The sequence below is a fragment of the Furipterus horrens genome, unplaced genomic scaffold (assembly GCF_987537825.1).
Source record: "Furipterus horrens unplaced genomic scaffold, mFurHor1.1.pri manual_scaffold_8, whole genome shotgun sequence".
Taxonomy (NCBI): Eukaryota; Metazoa; Chordata; class Mammalia; order Chiroptera; family Furipteridae; genus Furipterus; species Furipterus horrens.
Genome location: NW_028327178.1, coordinates 95,460,159 through 95,485,899, shown reverse-complemented (window position 1 = coordinate 95,485,899; position 25,741 = coordinate 95,460,159). Strand labels below are relative to the sequence as shown.

Genomic DNA, 25,741 nt, shown 5'->3' with positions numbered 1-25,741 from the left:
TCCATACAATGAGTTACATATTCAGCAATAAAAAGAAATAAAGTATTAATGTGTGGCACAACATAGACGAATCTTAAAAACACAATGCTGAATAAAAGAAGCCAATCACAAAAGACCACAAATTATATGATCATTTGTATGAAATGTCCAGAATAGACACATCTACAGACCAGGGGAGGAGGGAAGAGGGAGTGAGGAGTGAGTGCTGATGGGTACAGGCTTCTTTCTGGGATGATAAAAAAGTTCTAAATACTGAAAACTTGTGGTGACAGCTGCACAACCTTGCGAATACACTAAAACCACTGCATTGTACATTTTAAATGGATGCGTTGCACCTCAATAAATATATTAAAAGCAAACAAAGAATCTCCAAGGACGAAACCGCCCCTAAAACTTAATACCAAAATGAATATTGTATTCACTTAGGGCAATATTCACAGAAAAAATATGTACTTTCTCAGGGGGTGAATTTAGGTGACAATTTTCTCTGTCTTAAGGGCAATAACTACATTTTCGAACAAGAGAATACAGATTCCTCCATAACATGATGTTCCCTTGTCCAAACGATGCCACAGATTGGGATGCTACCCAATTCTCCACAGGGAGCCCCAGGAATGGAATGAAGGGGAGTTAGAAAAAGAACACAGAGCCACCAATTTCAGGATGGGGTGGAGGGACAGGGAAAAAGGTCTGGTGCGGTAACATCTGAAATACTGGCAGGGAGTCTTCTGGATGTCTTTAGGAGGGTGGCTTTGGTGACAGTTATTAACAGCTTCAGATGGACTGACATGCTTTATGAATTTATTGTCATGAGTAGATTTCACGGCTATTGCTTTTTTTCCCAGGGGAGAGTGCAAACGCAGCCCTCCATGACCACAGATGACGCAGTAGGGTTTCCCACATCTGGGGACATCGCAGGGGTCAGCCTGCCGGAGAGCAGTGTCTAAGCCTCGCCCTGGGAAAACTACCTTCGTGACCATGGTATCTCCCTGCCAGGTAAGTATCATGTGCGATTATTGGGGAGAACCAATTCCATTCCTGAAGATACTAAGAGCCCTAAAGTGAATACAACCGAACTAACATTACCTATTAGTAAACAGATCAGAGAATACATAGTAAGAGAAAGGCATACCTCCTAGGGCATAGAGTAACTCCAATGCTTGAACCATCGACTGTGCTGGAGGGGGCTGTAAAGATATTTTTTAAAAACCTAAATTAATTTCTTCTGGTGACAGATAAAAATGTGACTATTTCCTGCTTAAATCCATTCTCCGCCCTCCACGTGTCCCATACTTCCATGCTCCTGCTTCTGATGTTGGTGCCCCTTGGAATGACCTTCCTCTCCTTCTCAGCATCCTTAGTACTGCTTGGTCTTTTAATCTCAAGCTTGATTAGACACTTCCCTTGGAAGCCCTTTCTCATGCTTCCCTCCATCAGAAGTGGACCACCTTGAACTACTTCCTTGCTTTTCCTAAACTCTCAGCAGACAGCTCTGATTTTTACCACATAGTCCCAACCTCCTCCTACACTGGAAGCCTCAGAATGCTGCAGTGCTGGTTGGCGATGGATCTTGGCATCAGCCCGCGCCTTGCTCCCAGCCTTGCCTGTAAAGGGGTAACTGACACACGGTTGAATTGGAACTCCTGAAAATAACGGAGAATGCTAGACCGTCTGAAGTTGAGCAAAGCTGATACTGCGACTTCCAGTCTGATTCTCTAGACCCTTACCTCCTTCTTTCCCTCAACAAATCTTTACTGAGCATCTACTAACCGCCAAGCACCATTACTATCTTCTGCTAAATTATTTTGTTTACAATAAACCAGGTAATAAAATTAATAGTACTGTACGGCTTTTTTTTTTCTAAATGCATTCACATATTTTAAATATCACACTGTTTTAATTCAATTTTACAGATCAAGACAGTGAATAACAACAAGTAAAAGACATTTGAACGCAGTCAGGTAAGTGGCTGGTGGCAAAGTCAGAAACTGAACTCAGGTCTCACTTTTTGACTCTACCCAACCCACTTAAGGCCAAGGAACAAAGCTCTACTTTAACAAGTTGTGGTGATCACACATACACACTAGACCTAATTCACTACACAGAGGGCATTCAACGAACCATGGTTGACTAGATCATGCAATTGATTCACTAGCCTTTCCTCAGCGCCTCTGACATCTGACTTGACAGAAGAGGCAAAATACATAGCACCTACACGGAGGCGCGTAATCCCTCTGGGGCTGTTTCACCCCAAGACCACAGGAGATATGTGAACAGGACCAGCAAAGCACTGAACTAGGTTTTAAATACTTAAGAGACAAAACTAACAAGGTCTTCTTTTGACTCCTTTTAATCCTTGACCCTATTTCCAGTCAATCACCAAGTCCCCTATTAATTTGCTCTTTGAATTTATCATCAATCAACCAAACAAAACAGAACCTCTGCCCCAACCCCACACATCAAAGCCGTGGTTTTTCACCTAACCACACCTCTGCTACAGTCACCAGCATTTCTCTGTGGCCTCCTCTGCCATGGGATCATATGCATACACTGTTTATCAGTTGAAAGGACTGGGTATGCAGAAACTCAGCTTGTTTTTCTCACTATGATTTCCGTTTTCACTGTTTCTGGTACCCACAGAAAGTTCAGTGAGTGCTTGGGATAGCTGCCTAACATTCCAACAAGGTCCTGCACACTCTATAAAACAAGCAATCTTATCACCACTGGGCAAATGACTGCTTTCAGTCCTTGGCTACTGCACATCAGCACTGCAAAATATACAAAATTACAATGGACCATGTGATTCCAATTGTGAAAAACACAATTTCTGGGGGGAAAAGCCAGAAGGGACTACATGAAGATAACTTTCTGTGTATTTTTCAGTTGTCCAATGTTTATGGTTTTCATTATTTATATTTTTAAATCTAATATAAAGTGATGCTATAAACATTATCACGTGGACAATTTTCTGGTCTTCTTTTGAATTATTTTTTCAGGAGAAATTTCCCTGAGAAGAAATAGCAGGCATTTCCATGGCTCATAAAATCGTGTCAGGAAGGTCTGAAACATGACCCAAACCGGTCGGCTCTGGATTTTCTCATTTCTCTTGTGTTTGCCAATTTAATTAAAGTGGTGCTTTACAGCTATTTCAGTTTGCACTTCTGTCTCTTCTAGAAAAGCCAACTATGTTCTTCTATTTCCTTTCCTTTAGCTTTTTCTTTGGTGGTTATTAGATTTATTCTAATTGATGTTTGAAAACTCTTCAGTTATTGAGATGTTGATCGATCGCTGTTGCCATGATATGCGTTCCCTTATCCCCACCCCCTCAAGGTGTGGGGTTTTTCATAAACCTTTTATTTGCATTTACTATTCATCTCTTCTTTATAATTTCTTGTCTTTTACACTTTAAAACAAAGGATATATTTTCTTCATAGTTACAATAAACCCACAATTGTTTTCTTTGAGAGGGAGAGTGCTATTTTTCTATTCCTTCATTTGCCAAGTTTATCATGATATATGTGGCAGGAGGGACTTTATTATCCAGGAATCCAGACCTGCCACACATTTACCAATTCAGCTGGGGTATAACAAAGGTTCAAATGCAAGTCTTCAAATAGTAACAATTAAAGAAGAGAAAATGAGTGAATATTTAATAACTAACTGACCTAGATATAAGGAAGTGCTTCATATGCACAAGAATAACAAGCCACAGAGGCAAAGACTGAAAGACTTTACTGTGGAAATGTTTAGAATGTCGATACATTAAAAAAATAATAATAAATATAAAAACAGTAAAATACAAATAACCAGAAAAACTATTTGCAAGAAATACTGTAGACAAAGATTAATGTCTTGAATAGTTAAAAGACTCCTAAAAAATCACTAATAAACACTAATTCTAACAGATAAATGGCTTAATGCAAAAGTATAAAGTGGACAATAAACTTTTTTTAAAAATTGTCTTAGGAGAAATCAAAATAAGGTACAGATAGATTTTTCCTACCTTCCTTTCTCCCTCCCCACCACAACTCAAATTAGCAAAACTCTACAAGGAAACACATGGTGTGACAGGGACACAATGAGACGGGCACTCATGTGCTGCTGGAGTTTATACCTGCAAAGCAATTTGGCCATGTGTCAAGGACCTAAAAACGACTGTGGCCCTCTGACCCAATAATCTCATACCTGGACACCTGCCTCAGGAAGTAAGCAGAAATGTAATCAGCCACAGGAATCTTCCCTGCCACTCTCCCAAAGCCCTCTTGGCTCCCCGCCATTGAGACAGTCTCTCATGCAGGCCTCCGAACGGGCTCACTGTCCTGGCTCTCTCCACTCCCGTCCTGACCTGGTGAAACCCCACATGAGCTTCATGCCTCCCCTCTGGCATGACTAACTGGGCTGGGGACCCTGCCCAGCACTGGACATGCGCACCGTAATTACCCGTTACTTGTCTTTCTTCCCCCACAGGCAAGAACAGGCTCTGGGTCTGCCTGAGCTGGCTGCACCCGCCCTGTACCCCACACAGTGCCCAGTGCAAAGGTACACAACACAGGAGCTAAGTGGAAAAAAAGAAAGAAAGAAAGCTGACATGCTCCTACCAATGCCCTGACATGGCCCTGCGAGCACTCCAGCCTCCCTTGGGCCCCAGACAGAAGGCAGGACTCACCGACATGAAGTGGAACCTGAGGACGTTGTCAATGCCCAGGGCTTTCAGCTGCAGGACCACAGGTGCCAAGTTGCTCCGCTGCATCTCAGGAACGGTGGACTGAGGCAGCTGGTCAAAGGCTTCCTCTGAGGAGAGGAAATCAGAACTGTTTGGGATCAAACGTCACAATCAAATGCAATCATCCAGACAAAGGGACACTTCTCTAGGATTCCAGGATCAGATGCATATGGTATGGTATGAAGTTACTTCATGTTTAAGAAATACCATTCTACTTAAAAAATACTTTAGCAATTTATATCTTTATAAACAATATAGCTTTATGAAAGTTTGTCCTTTTATTTTAGGATGCTCTTTTTTAAATATGTTTTTTGTCAGCAAATTTTAAATCAAAGCAACAAGTTATTTGCTGACTCACTATTGGTGCCCGGTTACCATTACCTCTGCTTGGGATGAAATAAGTCAAAAAGGCAAGAATAGGACATATAAGCAAAGAACAATTTCAAGATAGATTACCAAAATAGTAACCAAATATAACAAATGACCAAATCTTATAAAGAACAAAAACTGTCCAAATCTAAGTTTTGAAATCAATGAGCCAAGCACACATGTCACACTCAGAACCCAATGGCTGTCCCAGAGAGACTCATGAACCCTGACATGCACCATCGGGAACAAAAGGTGGCTTCTCACAGGAAAGAGGACAAGGCACAGACATGCCAAGACAGGAGGGGCAGAAGAAGGGGGAGGGAGGGAGGGAGACTTTGGGAGGTCCTTCTTATAAAAGTTGGACAAAAAGGGTGGGGAAAAAGAAGGAGGAAGAGATTAAATTCACTTTGTATATATTCAGAGAGCTTATGAATTATATAGAGAACGCTTCACCCACAAAATCCTCCCACATCAGTCAACACTTTAACTCTGCACACCCTCCTTCCCACAAGGGTGGCCCAGCTTCCATTTAGATCATTAAGCTTCAGTTAACTAGAAAAAAAGCAAACCAAACAGCACTATCACCAACGAACTTTGGAAAGGTCTTCTCTGAGAAAATAACCAATATTCTGTGGAGTGACTGATGCAACTTGCCAAATGCATGCATCTAACTGGAAGATTCTGGGTAACAGGCAACAGCAGGGAGTTTCAAATAGGATACTGCCTTTGCATTTCAAGAGCATTTAGGGAGTAGTTTTTTGGGGAGGATAACCACATTTTAAGTACAGTACTAACCAAGGGAGAAATAAAGCTATTGGGTAAGAGGACAACCCACTGAGAAGACACTCACAGGAAGCAAGTGCCTCCTAAGAGTTCAATGACACAGTTAAACTCCACTGAGGACCTGAGTGTATGAAGCGGGGAGCCACAAGCTGTGGGTGCCATAGGCCAATGGCCTGGAGAGGCTTCGGTGATATGAAGGGGACTGACACAAGACCAGAAACAGTGACCTCTGAGACCAAGTCCCAGTGAGTGGTCCACCCAAAGGGAAAGGGACACTTAGGGAAGGAAGACGCACGGCTATTGGAAGCAGACACCTGAGGTCGCTTTAGGAGGGAGGCGCCATTTGAGAGAGGACGTGAACGATAAGGAGAACGTGTTGGGCAGAGGCAGCAGCTCAAGGAAAGGCATCAAAGGCATGAGGGCCGGGCGTGGGAAAACAGAAGGTATGTCCAGGGAGAGAGCACTTCAGTGGTGAGGCACCATGGGAGAGGAGTAGGTGGACAGCAGCAGAAGATAAGCTGAGAAAAAGTCGTGGAAGGTTCTGAGAACCTCTTAAGGGTTTCAGAGCAGGTAGCACCGTACTCAGAGTTGCGCCCTCTGAAAGTTCATCCAGAAACAGGTTAGCCAAGAGAGCCTAGAGGCTGGATCTAATGCACCCCTTACTGTCGACAGGCCCTCCCCAACTCCACCTCCACTAGAAATTTTTTAAGTAGCTCAAAGCTTTCTCTTGCCCTGAATTTTAGGACGCCTTTTTACTACCTTGGTTCTCCTCTTTCCACTCTAATCATTCCTTCTCAGCACCTTCGGTGGTGGAAGAACCTTTATCTCTGGCCTCAGGTTCTGCCTTTCCCTCCCTTCCATGACCCCTCCTTACCCATCTTCCCCCACCACACACCTGCGCAGCCCAGCCCCTCCGCCTGGTGTGCTGAGATCTAACGCCCACTGCCATCCCTTCACCTGGACAACTACTGGGCTGCCAATAAAATCAGGTCCAAATACTCTATTGTGAAGCCCTCCTCAACAGGACAACTCCCTGCTCTCTGCTTCCAGGGCTCATTGCTTTATGGCAACCCTATCACACCACAATATGCCGATCTTTTTGTGGGGTCTGCCTCCACTGACAGGTGATCAGTGACCACGTGTGGCCAAAGACCATGGCTCCCATAGTTCTAGAGTTCCAAACCCTGGCACTGCACCTGGCCCACAGCAGGTGCTCTATAAACATTTGCCAAAAGAAACAATTATGTCAAGGACTGCAGAAGGGCAATGGTAACCAGAAAGGAAAGATAAATGATAAAAATAAAAGCCCTGGATCTGGTAAGTGACTGTACATGGATACTGGACAGAGGAGGGAATTTAAAATGACGTGACAATGAAGTCTGGACCACTGAGAGAAATCTTAGTGCCATCCCTCATGTAAGGAGTACAGAGAAAAAGCAGCTCTGAGACATCACTGTTTAGGTACGGCTGTCTTCAAGCCGGAGAGAAGACTCCTGAAGGGCCAGAACAGTCTTAATGCTATCTATTTTGTTCCTTCAGAACCTAGCATGGTGCATAGCACAGAGCAGGAGCTGACCAACTATTTGCTTTCTATCAGTGAACCTCAGGACAGATCTTACCACTTTAGCCTTGCAAAGACACCCTGATCAGAGATAAAGAGGGAACCCAATGAGGGGCCCCATAAGATTCAGGGATCCCAGAACAAGAAAACAGCACATTAAGTTAAGGGGAAGATAAAAAAGACAGGGCCTGAGACACATGGCCTAAGTTACAAGGTCACATAGCTAAAGAGAGGCTGAAGTCCAAACATTAGGTTAGATGAGGGATGGCAAATAATTGGTGACTCATGGGCCAGCTTTGGCCAATAGGGAGCAGCAGCAAAGAAGTGCTATGTTTAGAGTGAGGGAGGTGGTGGAGGCCCCGTTCCAGAGGGACATCTGAGGGAGGTCTGGATTTTATGTGAAGCCCTGCCCACTGAGGGTAAATTAATACTCTCCAATGCGCAGGCAGACTGAGAAAACCAAAAACCCTTAAAGAAAGCCACACTAACCTGTGTAAAGGCGATAACACTTCCCCGAGCGGTTGCGGCCGGCACGTCCTGCCCGCTGGTTGGCTGATGCCTGGGACACCGGGACTACCACCAAGCACTCAATAGCTGTCCTGGGATTGTAGGCTCGGAGTTTCATGAAGCCGCAGTCGATCACATACACAATCCCGCTGATTGTAATCGAGGTTTCTGCCACATTGGTGGCCACTATCACCTAAGTTCCCCACAGAAAGAAGAGTAAAAATAAAAGTTATTTGGTTTTCTTTCACTTTTAATAAACTATTCAAAATCCTAAAAGATGTAGATATTTCTGACATTGCAGAATCTTTAAGGGGCAGTTTGGCATACTGGAAAGAACATGAGTGAGTTTTAGGGTCAGGGTGCCCTGGGTTTGAATTCTCCCAGAGTACATGACTGTGGACAAGCTAACTGACCTCCTGAATATGGTTCCTCATCAACATAGTATTTACCCCCCTCTCTCAGGGTTGTGGAAGTGATTCAATATAAAATATACACGGAGTAATTAGGGCCTGGTACTTGACCCATAGCAAATATTCAACAAATGTTAGTTTTTGCCTCTTACACAACTGAAGTACAGTATTCCCTCACTTATCGCGGGTATTACGTTCTGGCCCCTCCCCACGATAGGTGAAAATCCGCAAAGAAAGAACCTTACATTTATTTTAGTATTTATATATATTTTAAGGCTTTATAAACCCTTCCCACACACTTATAAACTGTTCCCAGTCCCTTATTAACCTTTCCCACTCCCTCATTAACCTTTTCCACACTTTTATAAACACTACTTATGTTCTTAAACATATTTTACACTCTTAAACCTACGTAACTTTCACAACATATACAGTGCTGCAAAATCCCACGATATAACAAAAAATCTGTGATAAATAATTAAATACAATATTTTTTAAAATCCTGCGATACAGTGAGGCTAAGTGAACCGTGATACAGAGAGGGCCTGCTATAAATCACCACCCTGTGCATTCTATCTCTGTGCTTTGCCAAGCACTGTTTAAAGTGCTGGGGATGTACAATAAACAAGCAAGAGAAGACCCCTGCTCTCCCAGAGTGCAGTGTCAGTGTTTGGGTGAATAAGCAATGAACATAAACAGGTAGATAACTTCAGAGAGTGACCATTACTATGAAGAAAATACAAGAGTAAGAATGTAAGATTACATAGTACTTAAAGTGTTTATTATACATTATAATAATGGGGTGTGCTACTTTAGATTGGATGGCCAGGGAAAGCCAATCTAAAAGATTATTTTGATCTGAGACCTGAGTAACAAGAAGCAACCAACCCTATAGAGATCCAGGCAGAAGAAACAGTTGAAAGAAAGGAGAGACAACCAGGAAGGCCAGAATCCAGAGTAAGCACAAGATGAAGTCGGAGGGAGGCAGAGAAAGACCATGCACGGTCTAAGGGCCACTGTGAGGCGTTTGCATTTTACTCCAAGTGCGCTGGAGCTGCCCCTGGAGGATTTGAAGTGGCAGGAGACATGTACAGATAGCACTTAGAGCTTTTTAAAGGCATGTTTTCATTGATCGTTTCATTAAAATCTCCCTACTATTTTTATATAGTAGACATGGAAGGTTTTCTGCTATAAATCTATGTTTTACAGCTGAGAACACCTGGCCTTGAGGCTGAGTAACTCAGGCACTCCTGACTGGTTGGTTGTAGTTCACATTTCACTGGGAAGACTCAAGTTGCTCCATCCCGGTGGCCAGGAGGCTGAGCACCCTCTTCCAAGTGGTCTGAACTGGGAGCAGATCATTGGACCATCCCTCAGCTACTGTATTTTCTGCCACCTGCAACAGCTACTAGAAGCCAACCTCAGGTCAGTTCTGGGCCTTCCTCATCCAATGGAAGGGAAAGGGGAGTAAGGCCCAAGAGAAAGATTGGCAGGAAGCACACTGACTGCCTGCTGGCTCCTTCAAACCAATGCTTCCCACCACACCCTTCCCCGCCCCAAGTTCAATGCTGAAATATTTTTAAGTCACACCTTGAATTAATTAACTTAAATTTATCTCTACAGGCAAAATGACACTTCAAACAAATAGTTTAGGAAATAGTTACAGTAACAGATCTATTGTTTCCAACTAACCACAATCCACCAACACAGTCCTTCAAGCCAAGGTAGTACTGTGTTACAAGGAAATATCAGGCAGGCAGAAAAGAGGCAAAGAGAAGCCACCTGATAATTACTGCCCAAGTAACGCTTCTGCAGGGTCAGAAATCTTTGCAACACATTATTTATTGTGTGCTTTTAGATCTACTGCACAGAAACATGGACCTAAAATTCTTAAAGAAAGCTGGCTATATATCAAGTTTCATTTCAATCTAAAAAATAAAAAAATCTTTCCAATGCACGGCAAAGGGGCACTATAACGATAATAGATGTCCGCTAACACCCTTGGTCATCGGGTTAGTCTCACCTTTCGGACACTGTGTGACACCCTTTCAAACACTTTCATTTGCTCAAAAGAAGGCAGTCCTGCATACATGGGGAGAATCCGGAGGTGTCTCTTCATCCCAGTCCGACCTAGTGCTCGAGCCTGCTCAATCAGCATAGACACGACGGTTTCTACCTCTTCCTGTAATACATCAGACCAGGAACCAAAGAAACCACGGTCAATTTGAAGCCCGTCACTTTTTCATGTGAAAGAAAATGAAAGTTTGGATCAGAAGTTTGACTGTGGTCAGATCCTGACTTTCAGTGTGACCACATTTCACTTTGGGTGGTATTTAATCCAATGCCACTGAACGGTGGTGCCCGTGGGCTGAAAATTGGCAACTGCAGATTAATTAGAGAAATCTATACTATCTGCAGTAACTAGAAGAGCCCCTAATAAACAAAAACAATGGCTATTTAACTCAACTTTCAGGTACTATGACAAAGCACTGCACACGTATGAATGCGTTTTGGCATACAAAATCGCTATATGTGTTTCCAAGAAAAGATTACTGAACCATGGAAAATGTAGTTCTGAACAGGATACAACCTTGAGTGAGCCCTTGAGCTTGTTCAGTTGTCTTTCCAGTGATGTGCCCACTTGGCACCCCCAGGATAAGCTATAAAGGTGTCACTGGGAAAGAAGCATGCAGCAGCAACATGCATACACAAAATGCACCAATGCAATACTCAATTTTAGCAAGCAAAACAGCTTATTGAATGAAGTGTGCAATATATTTTGGAATCAACCAATAAATTGAAAATACATTTGACCCTCTGCAGACAGAACAGGCAGGAGTCAATGACTAACAATGTAGTCAGTAAATGAGTGACGTCAAACCAACCCATTTATTTTTTTTTCCAATAAAGTAACCACAAATTACAATAAAACATGAAACAAACAGCTAAGCAAAGTAACAGGCCTCTCTATTAATTCTGATGCTGCCTTAACATGTCTGTTCACTACAGAATAAAGGTCCAATTACCTGGCCAGTAAGAAATGCTAATATGTCTCCATCTCCCTCTGTCTGGTGAATTTTCATCACGGTTTCTATAGTTGATTTGATGTAATCTGGAGCAGGACTGAAAGATATATGAGATAAAGTCATCACTAGAATATACACACTACTTATAAATCAATTACCATGGTAATCTGGCAGCAGAATCTCATAAAAGTTAGTATGGGCCTGCCCAGCAGTAATCAGTATATGAATAAATAAGTATTGACTTTTTTCTGTTTTGAAATGCAGCATTTGAAAATAATTCAAACTTAGAGACTTCCAGCCAAGATGGAGGCCTAGACAGACACGCTGTATCTCTCTCCACAACTAAGAAGGAATATGACTACGTCAAAACTAGAGACAACTAGAAGTTCCAGAAAATCAAGCTGCACGGAAGTCCAACCAACAAAGATATAAAAAAGAAGAAATACTCATCCAGGCAGGTGCGACAGCTCTACCTAAGACACAGAGGAAAACAAACACAGGAGCCTATCAAGATGAGGAGACAGAGAAGTATGTCCCCAAAGAGGGAACAGATCAAGGTTCCAGTGGGAGAACTAAGCGACGAGGATAGCCAACCTAACAGACACAGAGTTCAAAACACTGGTGATAAAGATGCTCACAGGCTTGACAGATATGCTTGAGTACGGCAAAAGCATAAGAGAAGAAGTGAAGGCTATGCTAAATGAAACTAAGAAAAATCCACACAAAACCAATAGTGAAGGAAAGGAAACCGGGGTTCAAATCAATGATTTGGAACATAAGGAAGAAATGAACAGTCAACCAGCACAGAATGAGGAAACAAGAATTGAAAAAAATGAGGAGAGGCTTAGGAACCTCTGGGACAACTTTAAACGTGCCAACATCCGAACCACAGGGTGCCAGAAGAAGAAGAGGAAGACCAAGAAATTAAAAGCTTATGTGAGAAAATATTAAAGGAAAACTCCTTAAATTTGGCGAAGGAAATAGACATACAAGCCCAGGAAGCTCAGAGTCCCAAACAAGCCAGACCCAAAGAGGACCACACCAAGACACATCATAATTAAAATGCGAAAGGTTAAAGATAAAGAGAGAATCCAAAAAGCAGCAGGAGAAAAGCAGAGAGTTACCTACAAAGAAGTGCCTATAAGACTATCAGCTGATTTCTCAAAAGAAACTTTGCAGGCAAGAAGGGGCTAGCAAGAAGTATTCAAGGTGATGAAAAGCAAGGACTTAAAACCAAGATTACTCTATCCAGCAAAGCTATCATTTAGAATGGAAGAGCAGATAAAGTACTTCCCAGACAAGGTAAAGCTAAAGGAACTCATCATCACTAAGCCATTATTATATGAAATGTCAAAGGGACTTACTTAAGAAAAAGAAGATCAAAATTATGAATATTAAAATGACAACAAACCCACAACTATCAACAACTGAATCTAAAAAATAAAAACAAAATCCAACTAAGCAAACCAAAATAGGAACAGAATCATAGGTATGGGGATAATTTGGAGGGTTATCAGCTGGGAGGGGGAAGAGGGAGAAACAGGGAAATGGTGCAGGGATTAAGAAGCATAATTGGTTGGTACAAAATAGACAGGGGGAAGTTAAGAATAATATAGGAAAGGGTGAAGCCAACGAACTTATATGCACAACCCATGGACATGGACTAAGGGCAATGGGACTGCTGGAGGGAAGGGGTGTACTGGGCAGAGGGGAGCAAAGGGGGTTAAAATGGGACTACTGTAACAACATAATCAATAAAATATACTTAAAAAATTACATTGCAACTATTACTTTTTGCTTTATTTGTAAAGAAATAAAAACGACAGACCCATGCACATCGATGTGCTATCTTCAGCATGCAGAGAAGTCTGGCCAGTGTAAACAGGGCTGGTCCCAGGGCTAAATCCCACACTCTTCCCATCTTCCCCCCTGACCACTGGCAGGCAGCACGTCAGGGCGAAGATGGAGCTGATGAGGTGCCGTCCCATGAGAACGACTCAGAAGTCAAGCCCACAACTCTCTGGGTTTATCAGCCACCGTCTCTGTCTGTCCAGTGACCAGGTATAGGAATTAGAATAACCTCCTTCCTGTCCAGGAGGACTCCTCCCCAAAAATGCCAATCAGGCCTTCTAGCTAGGATGTAGAGAGCTGAGAACCAAATGAGAGACCCAAATGATTCAAATCGCCAAGACCACCCACTGACAGTAGTCTTATAAACCCAAGTTCTGAAAACTATCAGGCCATCTTTCCCCCAACCTTGTTTCCACTTTGCTCTTTCCTACTGATTCATAGAAATTTGCACGTCAGTGTCAAGTTTAAACTAAATTTGGCAGTGGTACTGAGCAAGGTTCCAGAACATCTTATCAATGACAGAAGGCCCAAGATAATGACAGGTGACACAGAGTATGCCGCTCCTCGCCAGTCTGCCATATCGCCCTTAGAAAACATGCTTCTCATTCCACAATACAGGCCTGGCTCTCTAATCACCATTATTAAAGAGGCAAGTATCACCAAACCTTTGTAGATAGAAGATATCCACTGGAAATGTTCGCCCTTCCACTGTAAGGATCACACACGTATCCCTGGTTGGGTCACTGGTTTCGTTTTGATTAAAGAAATCCCGAAATTTCTAAAAATATAAAATAAAATAAATTCTTCATTCCTCTAAAAAATGGTTCATAGTAAGTCATGGAAAGAAAGAACATAACACAAAACTGGCAGAGCACAGGGTGCAGTAGGAATTGAATACATGTAATAAAGACTATGGGTTGCAAAATAGTTATTAAAAATTTATTTTTATTATTGCAATTTTGAGGAATCACATTTCAGTGACAGACTCTTTACTAAGATTTGATAAAAATAATAAAGGTTAGATTTCAAAACTGTATCCACTGATACATCTTAAGTTAACATATAGCTATGGTACTATTTATCTTATCCTATCCCGTGTACAGTAGTCCCTCTCTATATCACAGTTCACTTATCGTGGCCTGACTGTATCACGGGATTTTGTGGTACTGTATACATATGTTGTTAAAGTTACGTAGGTTTAAGAGTGTAGAATACATTTAAGAACATAAGTAGTGTTTATAAAAGTGTGGAAAAGGTTAATAAGGGAGTGGGAAAGGTTAATAAGGGACTGGGAACGGTTTATAAGTGTGTGGGAAGCGTTTATAAAGCCTTAAAATATAAATACTAAAATAAATGTAAGGTTCCTACTTTGCAGATTTTTCACCTATCTTGGGGGGGTCTAGAACGTTATACCCGTGATAAGTGAGGGAATACTGTATTTTATTTAACTGAAAATTATATCAAAAGCTGTGATTCAAGTCAAATACAAGCTAAAGCAGGTTGATGTGTAGTTCTGATCTGGAAAGCAAAGATATGATCATACAGGTTATCAATTTATAAAGGAAATTTGTACTTCTATGAACAGCAGGCATATTCCTGGTACCATAGTTACAGATACACATTTACTATAAACTTCCCAGTAGATTTTAAGCTATTTCATGGCAGGGACAGTGTCTTCTCCAGGTGTAAATGCCCTACAGGAGTTAACGCACTTTACGTGGGTTAGGTCATCCATTAGATACTTCTCCGAAACTCCCACAGCACTGTTGAGAGAAGTGGCTCTTGGCTGTTCCTCCCAAATAGGCGGCCACATCCTCTTCAAGGGCACCTGACCACCAGACTGGCTGTCTATAGGAAGGGCTGGAAGGAGACCTCTGGCCAACACTGCAGCAGTGACACACTACCCAAGATCCCCTCTCGGGGAATGTGGCCTAAGACACACAGAGCAGCTGAGCCCAAGAAGAGCTGAGTGACCAACCTCACTGGACAGTGAGTGCCGCATGGGAAGCTGCTGTGCCGGTGGCCAAGGGGACACAGACATCCCATTGGTGGAGCGTGTCAGAATCTGATTCTCAATGACCTGCTTGTTCCCCAACTACATGCCAGTTCCCCTGTGGCCTGGCAAGAGTTTTTATCCTCGTAGGAGCCCTAACCACGTGATCACAAGCCCTGTCTTCTTTACTTCCCGCAGGCAGCTTTACTAAGCGTGCCCACGCCTGCTGCTGAAACCTGGCAGCCCAGGAGTGCAGGGCGGCAAGTACAAAACGAATGGGCTTGGAGGAGCATTTCTAAAACAGTCATCTGGATTTAACTACAAAATCTTGGATACTATATGTTAACCTCAAAGGCACGTTTGAGAAAAGTAAGCAAAGACATAAAAGTGCCTCGTGCCAACAAAAGAACTACATTGTGCTATGAAGAACCGTCTGGCCCCATCCATTCTTCCTTTCCTTTGGGGAACATTCCCTCTGAGTGACTTCAGCCATCCTGTGTCTGGGATGTAAAGAGCACAGGCACGCTAGAAGGGATGCACACACAAGTGAGAAGAGACAGCCCCCAAAGCCTCAAAAGAGTGACTAATCCAGGAGGACAGGCACGCAAAGACCCAATCATAACACAAACCAAGGCAGGATGACTAAATGACCAGAAAAGAGCTGCAAGTCACAACTGGAGAGAATGACAGGTCAGCGACCAGCTCTCAGGGAAGGCGGCACGGAGGGGGCAGGCTCCCACGGCAGCGCCTCAATGGCTGGCCGGGAAGGGGAAAGAGACTCCTTCCCAGGATGGCAGCCGAGTTTAGACTAAGATGTAAAGGGGCCCCTGACAGAGGACAGAGCCCAAGGTTTAGGGCAGACCAGCCTGGGTGCTGTGCTAGCCTCCTGTCTACAAAATAAACAAACTGCTACCCACCCTGCAAGACCACTGTGCGGGTCAAAAAAATTTCGATCTAGGATGGGTAGACTGTAAGTGACTGCTATCACTCAAAAGGGGCCCAAGTGTCATGCTGCAGGGCACTTTACTAAATGGCAAGACAGGGCAGCGGAGATGGGCATACTATCAGACCTGTGCCCTGTATGCCTGGGTCTGGCGGCCACTTTAGAGAAGGGCAGCTGTGGGAAGAGACTGGAGGCAGCAGACCAATTAAGCCTTTGGCATAAGACCTGGGTTCCAGGAATTGAGGTCAAATTTTAGCAAGCCCCAAGAAATATGCTGCCCCTAGAGTAACAGCTGATGCCAGTGACTGCCTGTGCCCCTCAAAGATATCTTGGTCTGCTGGCAAGAATTTAGGAACTTTTCTGTTTTAGTAACTTCTCTGCTCTCAGAGCCAACTCCCCCACAGCCATCTGCAGAGTCCCTTCAACTCCCTCTCCCCTTATCCCCTTTAAAAAGCCCTGCCTCACTGGTGTCCAGGGCTGGCGCCACTTTGGTCTCAGCCCCTTTGAGGCTGCCCAAAGAACTCTTCTAAACTCCGTGCCTGTTCTCCTGTTGTCGTTTCTCCTCCCATTCTGCCGAACCACCGAACATCAAGGAAGGTATTGTAACAGCTCCGAAGACAGAGAATGAAAGTGTGAACTCGGGTGGGGCTGTATGAAAGCAAAGCATTCCAGAGGTCATGACTGATGGGACCTGGCAACCGGGGAGTGTGAGCACACGCCCGGGCACGCTGGGGAGAATGAAATTGCTTCTTACTCAATCAGGTCCCCAAGCAATGAACATCCTGAGCCTAAATGACTATGACACTGAGAAAGGGACTGCCACTGAGAAGCCGAGTCACATGTTGATAGGGGTCACAGGTCGATGAGTTTCGATGGTCTGCTTTGCTGGCAGCTCAGGCTAAAGCACAGGCACACGGTCAGGACAGCCTCAAGCATAAAGGAGGAGGGCATTCCAAAGGAGGAAGAGCAGCCAGCAAAGCAACCTGAGGGGAGGCAATCAGGGAGGCTGGAGAGAGGGGACAGAGGGGCTCCAGAAGCTGCAGGTGGAGGAGGAGGATTTTTAGGAAGACTCAACAGGCAGGCTTTTTAGACCAAAAAGGCCAACAGAACAGGGAGGAAGCCGATGCCTTAACAATGTTGTTAAGAGTGGACGGCTACCCCTTAGCTGCTCAGGAATATGTGTAATGAAGAGTCAAAATGGAGTGTTACCCCTTCAAGAAATAAAATTCAGCATTAACTAAGAAGGCATAAGATCTTAATCCTTAAGATCTTTGTCTTTTATCTTTATTTGGAAATATAAAATATACACAGAAAATTACAGGCTAGAAAGCAAATATAGTTATCAACAGTGTAAACACTCTGTGGCACAATGAAGGAACAGGGATAATGAAATGGGCTCAACGCACCTGGAAAAGGAGACAGTCTGAGTCAGGTTTGAAAGAGGTGGGGTCACACTGACATGCTAAGAAACATAAAAAGACATAAAGGAAGAGGACAGCCTATGAAATGGAATGTAAGTGATGTGGACACGTGCTGGGCTGTCTTCCCAGTTCCCCACAGCTTCCTTCCCTGACGCACAGGAGGGGGCTTCCAGCAGCCATGCCCACACAGCACGTCCACCCCGGGCTGACAGGCCTTGGCCTGTGCAGATGGTCCCAAGTGGGTATCTGACCCCAGCTGACCTCAAGGTCCTTTCCTAGGAATCTGGAAAGATAGTCCTTCCCAAATAGCTGGATCTGTGACAAAAACTGTGGGAGTTGTCAGCAATCCTGTTTTCTGCCACGTGGATAGAAGCAAATAAAAAAAACAACAGCATGTGATACAAGGGTCAATAAATATTTCGTAATTAAACCTGACCGTGCTTCCCATAATTGCGCGATTAATTAGGCTTATATTAACAAAGCAGCTGCACTAATGAAGGCAGCTCTGTGACCAGGCGTACCCTGCTTGCCTCCCAGCCTCCCAGCCTCCCAGCTGCAGTCACTGGTGCCTCGCGGGCTCGCTGAGGCACCAGGGGCCCTGAGCAACACCACCTCAGGTGGCATCATCTATCCCTCCCGGCAGTGGGGCTCGGAATTAGTCACCCACAGATCCAGCAGCTGGGGGTCCAGGGATAAGTTCTGACACCCCTGGACCTCTCAGTCAAATGCTCCCTAAGCCACACCCTTCCCCACTCCCACGCCCATTCCTACCCTTCCCCCCTCGCCCTCTTCAGCCCACTCCATTCCTCTTCTTCACTCTCTTACTCTCACATGGGAACTCCTGAACCACACCCGACAGGCACCCACACCCTCACTCCCACAGACTGACTCACCCCCCATCCTCCCCTCATACACACACAGACCTCACCCTCCCCACACTAGGCCAGGGGGTATGAAGGGGAACGGCAGAGCCCATCGAAGGCCCCGCTGAACACCGCTGACGTCCCCACACGCCTGCACCATAGCAGTCCCACGGCATGACAGAGTCCCTACATTCCACGTTCCCACTTAAAAAAATTACTTCTAGTCCCTCTGTACCAGTGGTTCTCAACCTTCCTAAGGCTGCGACCCTTTAATACAGTTCCTCATGTTGTGGTGACCCCCAACCATAAAATTCTTTTCGTTGCTACTTCATAACTGAAACTTTGCTACTGTTATGAATCGTAATGTAAATATCTGATATGCAGGATATATTCTCATTGTTACAAATTGAACATAATTAAAGCATAGTGATTAATCACAAAAACAATATGTAATTATATGTGTGTTTTCCGATGGTCTTAGGCGACCCCTCTGAAAGGGTCGTTCGACTCTCAAAGGCGTCGTGACCCACAGGTTGTGAACCACTGCTCTATATCAACTACTGTAGGCAGAACAAAAAGAAGCTATTTTTTTAAATCCGTGTCACACCAAAAGACTATAAAAGGCAATCATGAGCAGTAAATATTACTTAACAGTCATTCTAAGAAAATAGTTGGACATGATAGTTTTCAACCACAATAAAAACTGTTGGAAATAATTTTTTAAAGGTGGGGTGGGTAACAAAGATGGGAGGTAAAATAGAGATGTTCTGTGCGACTTAGCCACAGAGTAGGTGACATGAGGACAGTTCTGGTACCGTCCTCAAAATAACATTCCAGCAGGTATCTGGGTGAAGGGCATGAGAATTCATTAAAGAGCGCAACCAAGGAGCTTTGACCCAGAAGTTATCGTGGGCAGACTTAAGACATCAGACTCCTGCAGCCTATGAGGTCTGAGAAAGCAGTCGGGGCACATACGCAGACACCCCTCTTAGCCATTCTGAGTTTTTTCTCTTGCTAAGTTGTTTGGATCTTGAAGCCACAAGGAGACCAGGAGCCAGTCCTTTTTCATATCATATCTCAGCTGGATTATAAAACCGGCCTTTTAACTGCTACGTCCACATCTCTCTTATCTCTTCAACACAGCACCAAAGTGATCTTTCTAGAACCCAAATATGGTCAAGTCACATACCTCACACCCTCCCAGGGGTCCCACCCAGGCGCTGGATGGAGTTCCTCCTCCTTTGGTTGGCTTGTAAGGCCTTCCGGCATCTGACTCCCACCAACCTTTCCACTCTAACCTCCCACTGTTTCCTATTCAATCAAAATTCATGCAACCCATGGCGCCCACTTTATGCCAGACACTGTTTTAGGTAAAAGGGATAAGTTAATGAGGAAGACAAAGTCTCAGTCTTTGGGGAGCGTACTTTTCATGATGGGAGACGCAATAAACAAACACTTGGGTATGTGCATAATGTTACGTGGTGGTAAGCGCTAGACAGAAAGAAGTAAGCAGAGTAAGAAGACAGACAGCAACGGTGGTCGAGAAAGGCCTCACTGAGAAGACAGTATCTGACCAAGACTGGAATAATGTGAGGGGGCAGCCATGAGAACGTCTCAGGGAAGAATGGACTAGAAAGAGGGTCCTCCCCAGAGCAGAAGCACACTTGAGTTTTTCTGAGGAACTGCAAGGGGACGTGAGGCTGGAGTGTGAGGAACACTGGAGAAAGTGGAAGTCAGAGGCAGAGCACCCCGTGTAGGGCCCCACAGGTAAGACTCCCCCTTACACTTGACTCCCAGCCCCGTGCACCATGGTTCATGACCCCGTACTGTGTGCCCTTCCCTCCCCGGCCCACCCAACAAACTTCTGTGTGCCTTTCAAACACAACTGGATGTCCCTCCTGTGAAAGCTTCTGGATACCCTTGAGCTGGCTACAGTTAAGAGCTCCCACCTTGGCTGTCTCAGCACCTTGGACATAACGAACTGTCGTCGTCGTCGTCGTCGTCGTCGGCAGCCGTCCGTCTCGAGAGACGATGGTGTAGCTTCTTAAGAGTCTATCTGCACCGCCGAGAATGGCTGTGCAGTCCGACTCGGGAGTGACACGGTATCTGTCTCCTCCCGTGTTGAATCGACATCTTGCGATGACGCTGAAGCTACAGAGCCTGGGCAGGGTAATATGGAGGGTCTGCTGTTGCCCATGCAGCAGACCCCCCCTCTCTTCGCAGCTGAAGGGTCCAAGGGAAAGACGGAGTCGATACAGCTTGGCTTCAGGTGCGCCGCAGGAGTTGCCAGTGTTGACTACAACGTCAAACCGCCTTAGGGACTCCGGCTCCGGATTTTCTGTCGGGGTTTACTCCCTTAGCCTTTCCCCTGAAGAGGTATGCCGCAAGGCAGCGGAGGTTTTTTGGAGTCAGAGTTTTCCTTCTCTGATAACGAACTGTAAACAGCTACTTATTTTATACACACACACACACACACACACACACAGAGTAAGAAGTCAAAACTATTTGTGGAGTTGAACTGCTGTTTGATTTAAAATATTAGTTGTTAAGAGAGAATAATATAAACTTAGCCAAAAAAGTTATTAAAATGGAAAATACGTACAGGGAAAAATTCAATTGTACAAAAATTCTAAATATAAATACTATAGTCATAAATAAATGCAAGAAATATAGCCTCGTACCAAAAAAAAAAATAAAAAGTAAGAAAAAAGCTGCCTGTGAGGGGAGAAACACAGTATGTAGAGAAACAAAACAAGTAGGTATTATGAACTCAATTAATTACAGGTTAAATTCCACCCCCAGGCTGAAAGGGAGTGTCCTCTGATCCTACGGAATCTAGGTCATCAGATGGCCCCATAAGGGAGGTAGGACATGCTGTCAAAGATGAGCTCTCGCTAGAGGTAACTTTCCACAGATATGGCCAATGATTCCAGGGCTCACGGGGGCAAGGGAGAGGGGGGGAAATGTTCTTACCTCTGCATCCAGAGTGGCTGAAGCCACGATCAATCGAAGATCCCCTCGCTTTTTCTGAATCTAGAAAGAAAGCATCATGAACATTGATGACTTTAAAATTTATGCACGAAATTTGGTATCTGAAATTTACATCATAATAATTTAGTGTGTGTATTTTCTGGGGGTGGGGGAGCTTATAGATGAAACAAGTCTGACCACAAGTTGATAATTATTAAAATCATAGATAAAAATAGGGTTTATCATTCTATTCTTTTTAATTGTATAAATATATAAAACTTTCCAAAATAAATAGCTAAAAAAAGGATATAAAGTATAAAGGAGCTTTAAGAACTGAATCTGAATTTACTAAAAGTAAATCCTGAGTCTCTGGCTAGTCAGAATCTATGTACAGAATGAGGGAAAAGTAGGGTTATAGTTGGGAGTACTGTACACGAAATAGTTTATTCTTGTATTATAATTTATTAATTATTGCACTATTTTCCATATGAACAACTGTAAACGTACTTTTGTCCCACAAGTATATAGTTAAAGTATAAAAAGGTACTTTAAAGACAAACAAACAATAAATGGTAACACCAAGACAGAAATACGGGTAAAAGACATTAACAGTTATCAGAAGAAATAGATGGTCAACAAGCGTAGGAGAAATGAGAAATAAACCACAATAAACATTTATAATAACAAGATTATTTCTTCACCTATCACATTGGCAAGGATCTATTTTTCAAGGCTGATAGTCTTGGCCAAGATTCAGTGAAATAAGCCCTCTTTTATCATATTGTTCCTAAGAACATAATATAGGATAAGCCCTCATAAACATCCAAAGCCTAAATCTTCAGCCAAGGAATAAAATAATAAACGCTAAGTTCTGTCTATTCCAGGGTCTCTGAGTACTGCTGTGTAGTGTATGCACTGCACAAAGGTGCCTGGCTGCCCTGGCTCATGTGGCTCAGTGGATTGAGTGCTGGCCTGCAAACCAAAAGGTCGCTGGTTTGATTCCCAATCAGGGCACGTGCCTGGGCTGCAGGCCAGGTCCCCAGCTGGGGGCATGCAAGAGGCAACCGATCAATATATCTCTCACACATGGATGTTTCTCTCCCTCTCTTTCTCTCTCCCTTGCCCTCTCTCTAAAAAGTAAATAAATAATATCTTAAAAAAAAAAAGAAGGTGCCTGGCTAAGGAGGCTAGGGCCTCAGAAACCCAGCCCACTCTCCACTCACCTAGGTGGGGCCATCCTCCTAGTGCGGGCATCTTTTTCTAATTTGCACAAAGGTACTTCAGAGTCTATTTATGATCCTGTGCCAGGAGCCATCCTAAGAATTTTACACTGTCTTAATTAAACCTCACAACAGATTATTATGTAGGGCAGCTCTGTGTGAGACAACTCTCTCCAATCTGGAGAGTCCCGGCCCATGCAGTGGCCATTCGGCACAGCCAGTGTGACTGAGGAACTGAATTTTCTTATTGTATTCTGTTTTAGCCAATTTAAATCTAAGGTGGATAGGAGCTACCATATAGGAAAGTGTACCAGCGCACATAGACACTTCAATTGTCCCCATTTTAGAGATGAGTAAACCCGGCAGTCAGAATTTGAACCCAGGCAGTCTGACCACACAGTCCATGCTCTTGATCACTCTGCTCTACCATTTCTTTCTAGACTCCTGTGACTGGGAATTTTTCCAAAAAAAAAAATCAGAAAATACAAAGAGAAAAGAAAGAAAGAAGGAAGGAAAGAAAGAAAGAAAGAAGGAAGGAAGGAAGGAAGGAAGGAAGGAAGGAAGGAAGGAAGGAAGGAAGGAAGGAAGGGCAAAGAAAGAAAATAAAAGCAGAAGGAGAGAATGGAGGTAAGGTTGAAACAAGATTGGCCATGAGTTAAAATTACTGAAGCCAGATGGTGGGCATGTGGGGTTTCTTAAACTTTTTCTTTATCTGGGGTATGTTTGAAACTTTAATATGAAGTTTAAAAAATTAAAGAAAAAAACAGGAATGCACCAAATTTCATTACAAGGGTGCTCACTGCAACATTTAAAATATTTCAGATCTGGAGACCTACCAATAAGGGAAAAATCAAATACTTTATGATAGAGACGTGATTATATAGCCATTCAAAGTAACATCTTCAAAGAATAGTTAATGACACAGAATAATGATCTTGATGTAACGTTAAGAGAAATGTGCAGGATACAAATAGCACACACAGTCCAATCCCTACTGTGCCAGAACCGCTGCACGCACACACACACAAAGGAATACTGAAAAAAGAAGAGAAGAAAACATACCAACATTGCACCAGTGGTTTTCTCTTAATGAGTAAGATTAGGATCATGGATGATGACTTAAAAAATTTTCCTTCATTTTCCTAAACAGGCAACAAAACAAAACAGAAACAGAAAAACAGATGTCTGGCAGTGAAGTCACACCTTTTTCAGCAAGCCAATGGCAATGTCTGTATACAAAGTCCTCTCGTGAGCTTCGTCCAGCATGATGGCACTGAGAATCAGAAGGAAGAGCTCTGTGAGCATCCAGACAACTCCCCCCAACCCCTCACAATCCCATCCAGATCATGAAAGGGACATCTGGGTATTTAGCCCCCATGCAATCACCTTGTATCAAAATAAAGCCAAGTAACTCTCTGACAGGGAGGTAACTCTTAAGCTAATAAAAGTGGTGACATTAACATATCCCAGTGAAGAAAATGGTGGATTTATTGCTCTCTTTAAAGAGTTTTACCACCCATGCCCTGGCTGGGTGGCTCAGTTGGTTGGAGCATCATCTTGGGCACCAAAAGGCTGCAGGTTCGATTCCCAGTCAGGACACATACCTAGGCTGGACTCTCACTATTGCATTCAGCAAATGCTGCCTAGTTCTGTGCTGCGACTCTCCAGTCACCAGCAATCCTGGGATGTCAGAGGCAAGATAAAAACAAGTCAACAGACGTTCTGAGGAAAACATCAAGGGTATGAACAACCACAGTAGGGACAAAAGCTTTAGGGCAGCTGAACACGGATGTGAACCCCAGCTACTAACACAACTGCTTTTTAATCTACTTGTGTACTTGTGAAACGTTAGAAAAGTTATCATAAGAAAAAGACATTTACCTATATTTTGTTAACAAAGGATCAACCATCATTTCCCTGACCAACATTCCATCAGTGAGAAACTAAAAAACAAAAACATAAAAATTTTAGAAATAATTCATCTATAATGTATATTAATAATTTTTCCTAAACAGGTCAAGTGCAACTAAACAACCTCTCCACTAGCATGTATACAAGACAATTCCAACAAAGACAATAAGGAAATGCCCCAACATTTTAAGTTATCAAGCAATGGAACTGCTCACAAACAAGACTTCAAACATGGGGTCCTCAGCTTCAAACACAAGATCTCCAATTGGAGTCCGAAATTCTTCCAGCTGAATTTCATCTGCACTTCCTATCTGAACGACGGCTAGGCCTCCTTTCCTCTGGGCCGGCTGCACAGGTATTGCTGAACAGGCAGTAAAGATAAACCTGTCCCTGCCCAAGGGAATGCCATGGGTATGAGATAACTGTCCTTAAAATGCCCCAAAAACTATGGACTTGCAGCCCTTGAGGTAATTAACTCCAACTTCAACTGATACCATTTTAGGGAGACTAGAAGGGGCTGTGGTTAAGAACATGGGCTATGGTGTCACACTGCTGGGAGTTCAGATCTTGGCTCTACCTCTTACTAGCTGTGTGAACACTGGCAAGTTACTTACCCTCTCTGAGCCCGATTTCTCATTTGTAAAATGGAAATGATAAAAGCATCTACCTCAAAGGGTTGTTGTGAGAATTAAGTAACATAGTACATGTGACATATTTAGCACAGGACCCAGTATATAGGATTCATGAATGTCAACTATTATCTTTTAGGATTAATAAGTGTTTATAAAATGCTTTGGAAATATGCAGCAAGTATTAGATATTGTTACTCTTACCCAAAAACAGTTGAGTATTTACAAGGCTAAACATCTCCCCTACATGTTGTCTCTTAGTGTTTTTGCTTTTTGTTTATAAAAGCAAGATGCATTCCCATAATATTTTCCTTGGAACTGGTACTGGAGGCTATGTAAACACCTTGGAGTGACACTGAGAACCAATGACAACCCACCAGTCAAGAAATAAGTGCCTTGAAATTATGACCAAATGGAATACAAAAGCTTTTCATGGAAGATTTAAAACAATCATTTGGTTATAAAATCCACTGAAAATTACACTGTTCAGTTAGCTCATCTGATTATTTCCAATTATCCTCTATTGCAAATTGAATGGTTAACTGAAACTTTTATAATCAA

General features: G+C 43.4%; 1 protein-coding gene and 1 non-coding gene across 2 annotated transcripts in view; both read right to left on the bottom strand.

The window, feature by feature from the left end:
* Positions 1 to 25,741, bottom strand: part of DHX35 (DEAH-box helicase 35) — a 63,556-nt gene that overhangs the window by 20,398 nt on the left and 17,417 nt on the right. Inside the window, exons 6-14 of the mRNA XM_090286404.1 lie at positions 24,522 to 24,583; positions 23,844 to 23,913; positions 21,424 to 21,483; positions 13,896 to 14,008; positions 11,380 to 11,476; positions 10,377 to 10,535; positions 7,926 to 8,136; positions 4,667 to 4,791; positions 1,133 to 1,187 (exon numbers count right to left, since the gene is read on the bottom strand). Of these exons, the coding sequence (XP_090142530.1) occupies positions 1,133 to 1,187; positions 4,667 to 4,791; positions 7,926 to 8,136; positions 10,377 to 10,535; positions 11,380 to 11,476; positions 13,896 to 14,008; positions 21,424 to 21,483; positions 23,844 to 23,913; positions 24,522 to 24,583 (952 nt within the window). The remainder of the gene's footprint in view (positions 1 to 1,132; positions 1,188 to 4,666; positions 4,792 to 7,925; positions 8,137 to 10,376; positions 10,536 to 11,379; positions 11,477 to 13,895; positions 14,009 to 21,423; positions 21,484 to 23,843; positions 23,914 to 24,521; positions 24,584 to 25,741) is intronic.
* On the bottom strand, positions 843 to 1,004 carry LOC150003569 (U1 spliceosomal RNA). Its single transcript, XR_016512908.1, has one exon. It is a non-coding gene; the product is annotated as a U1 spliceosomal RNA (small nuclear RNA).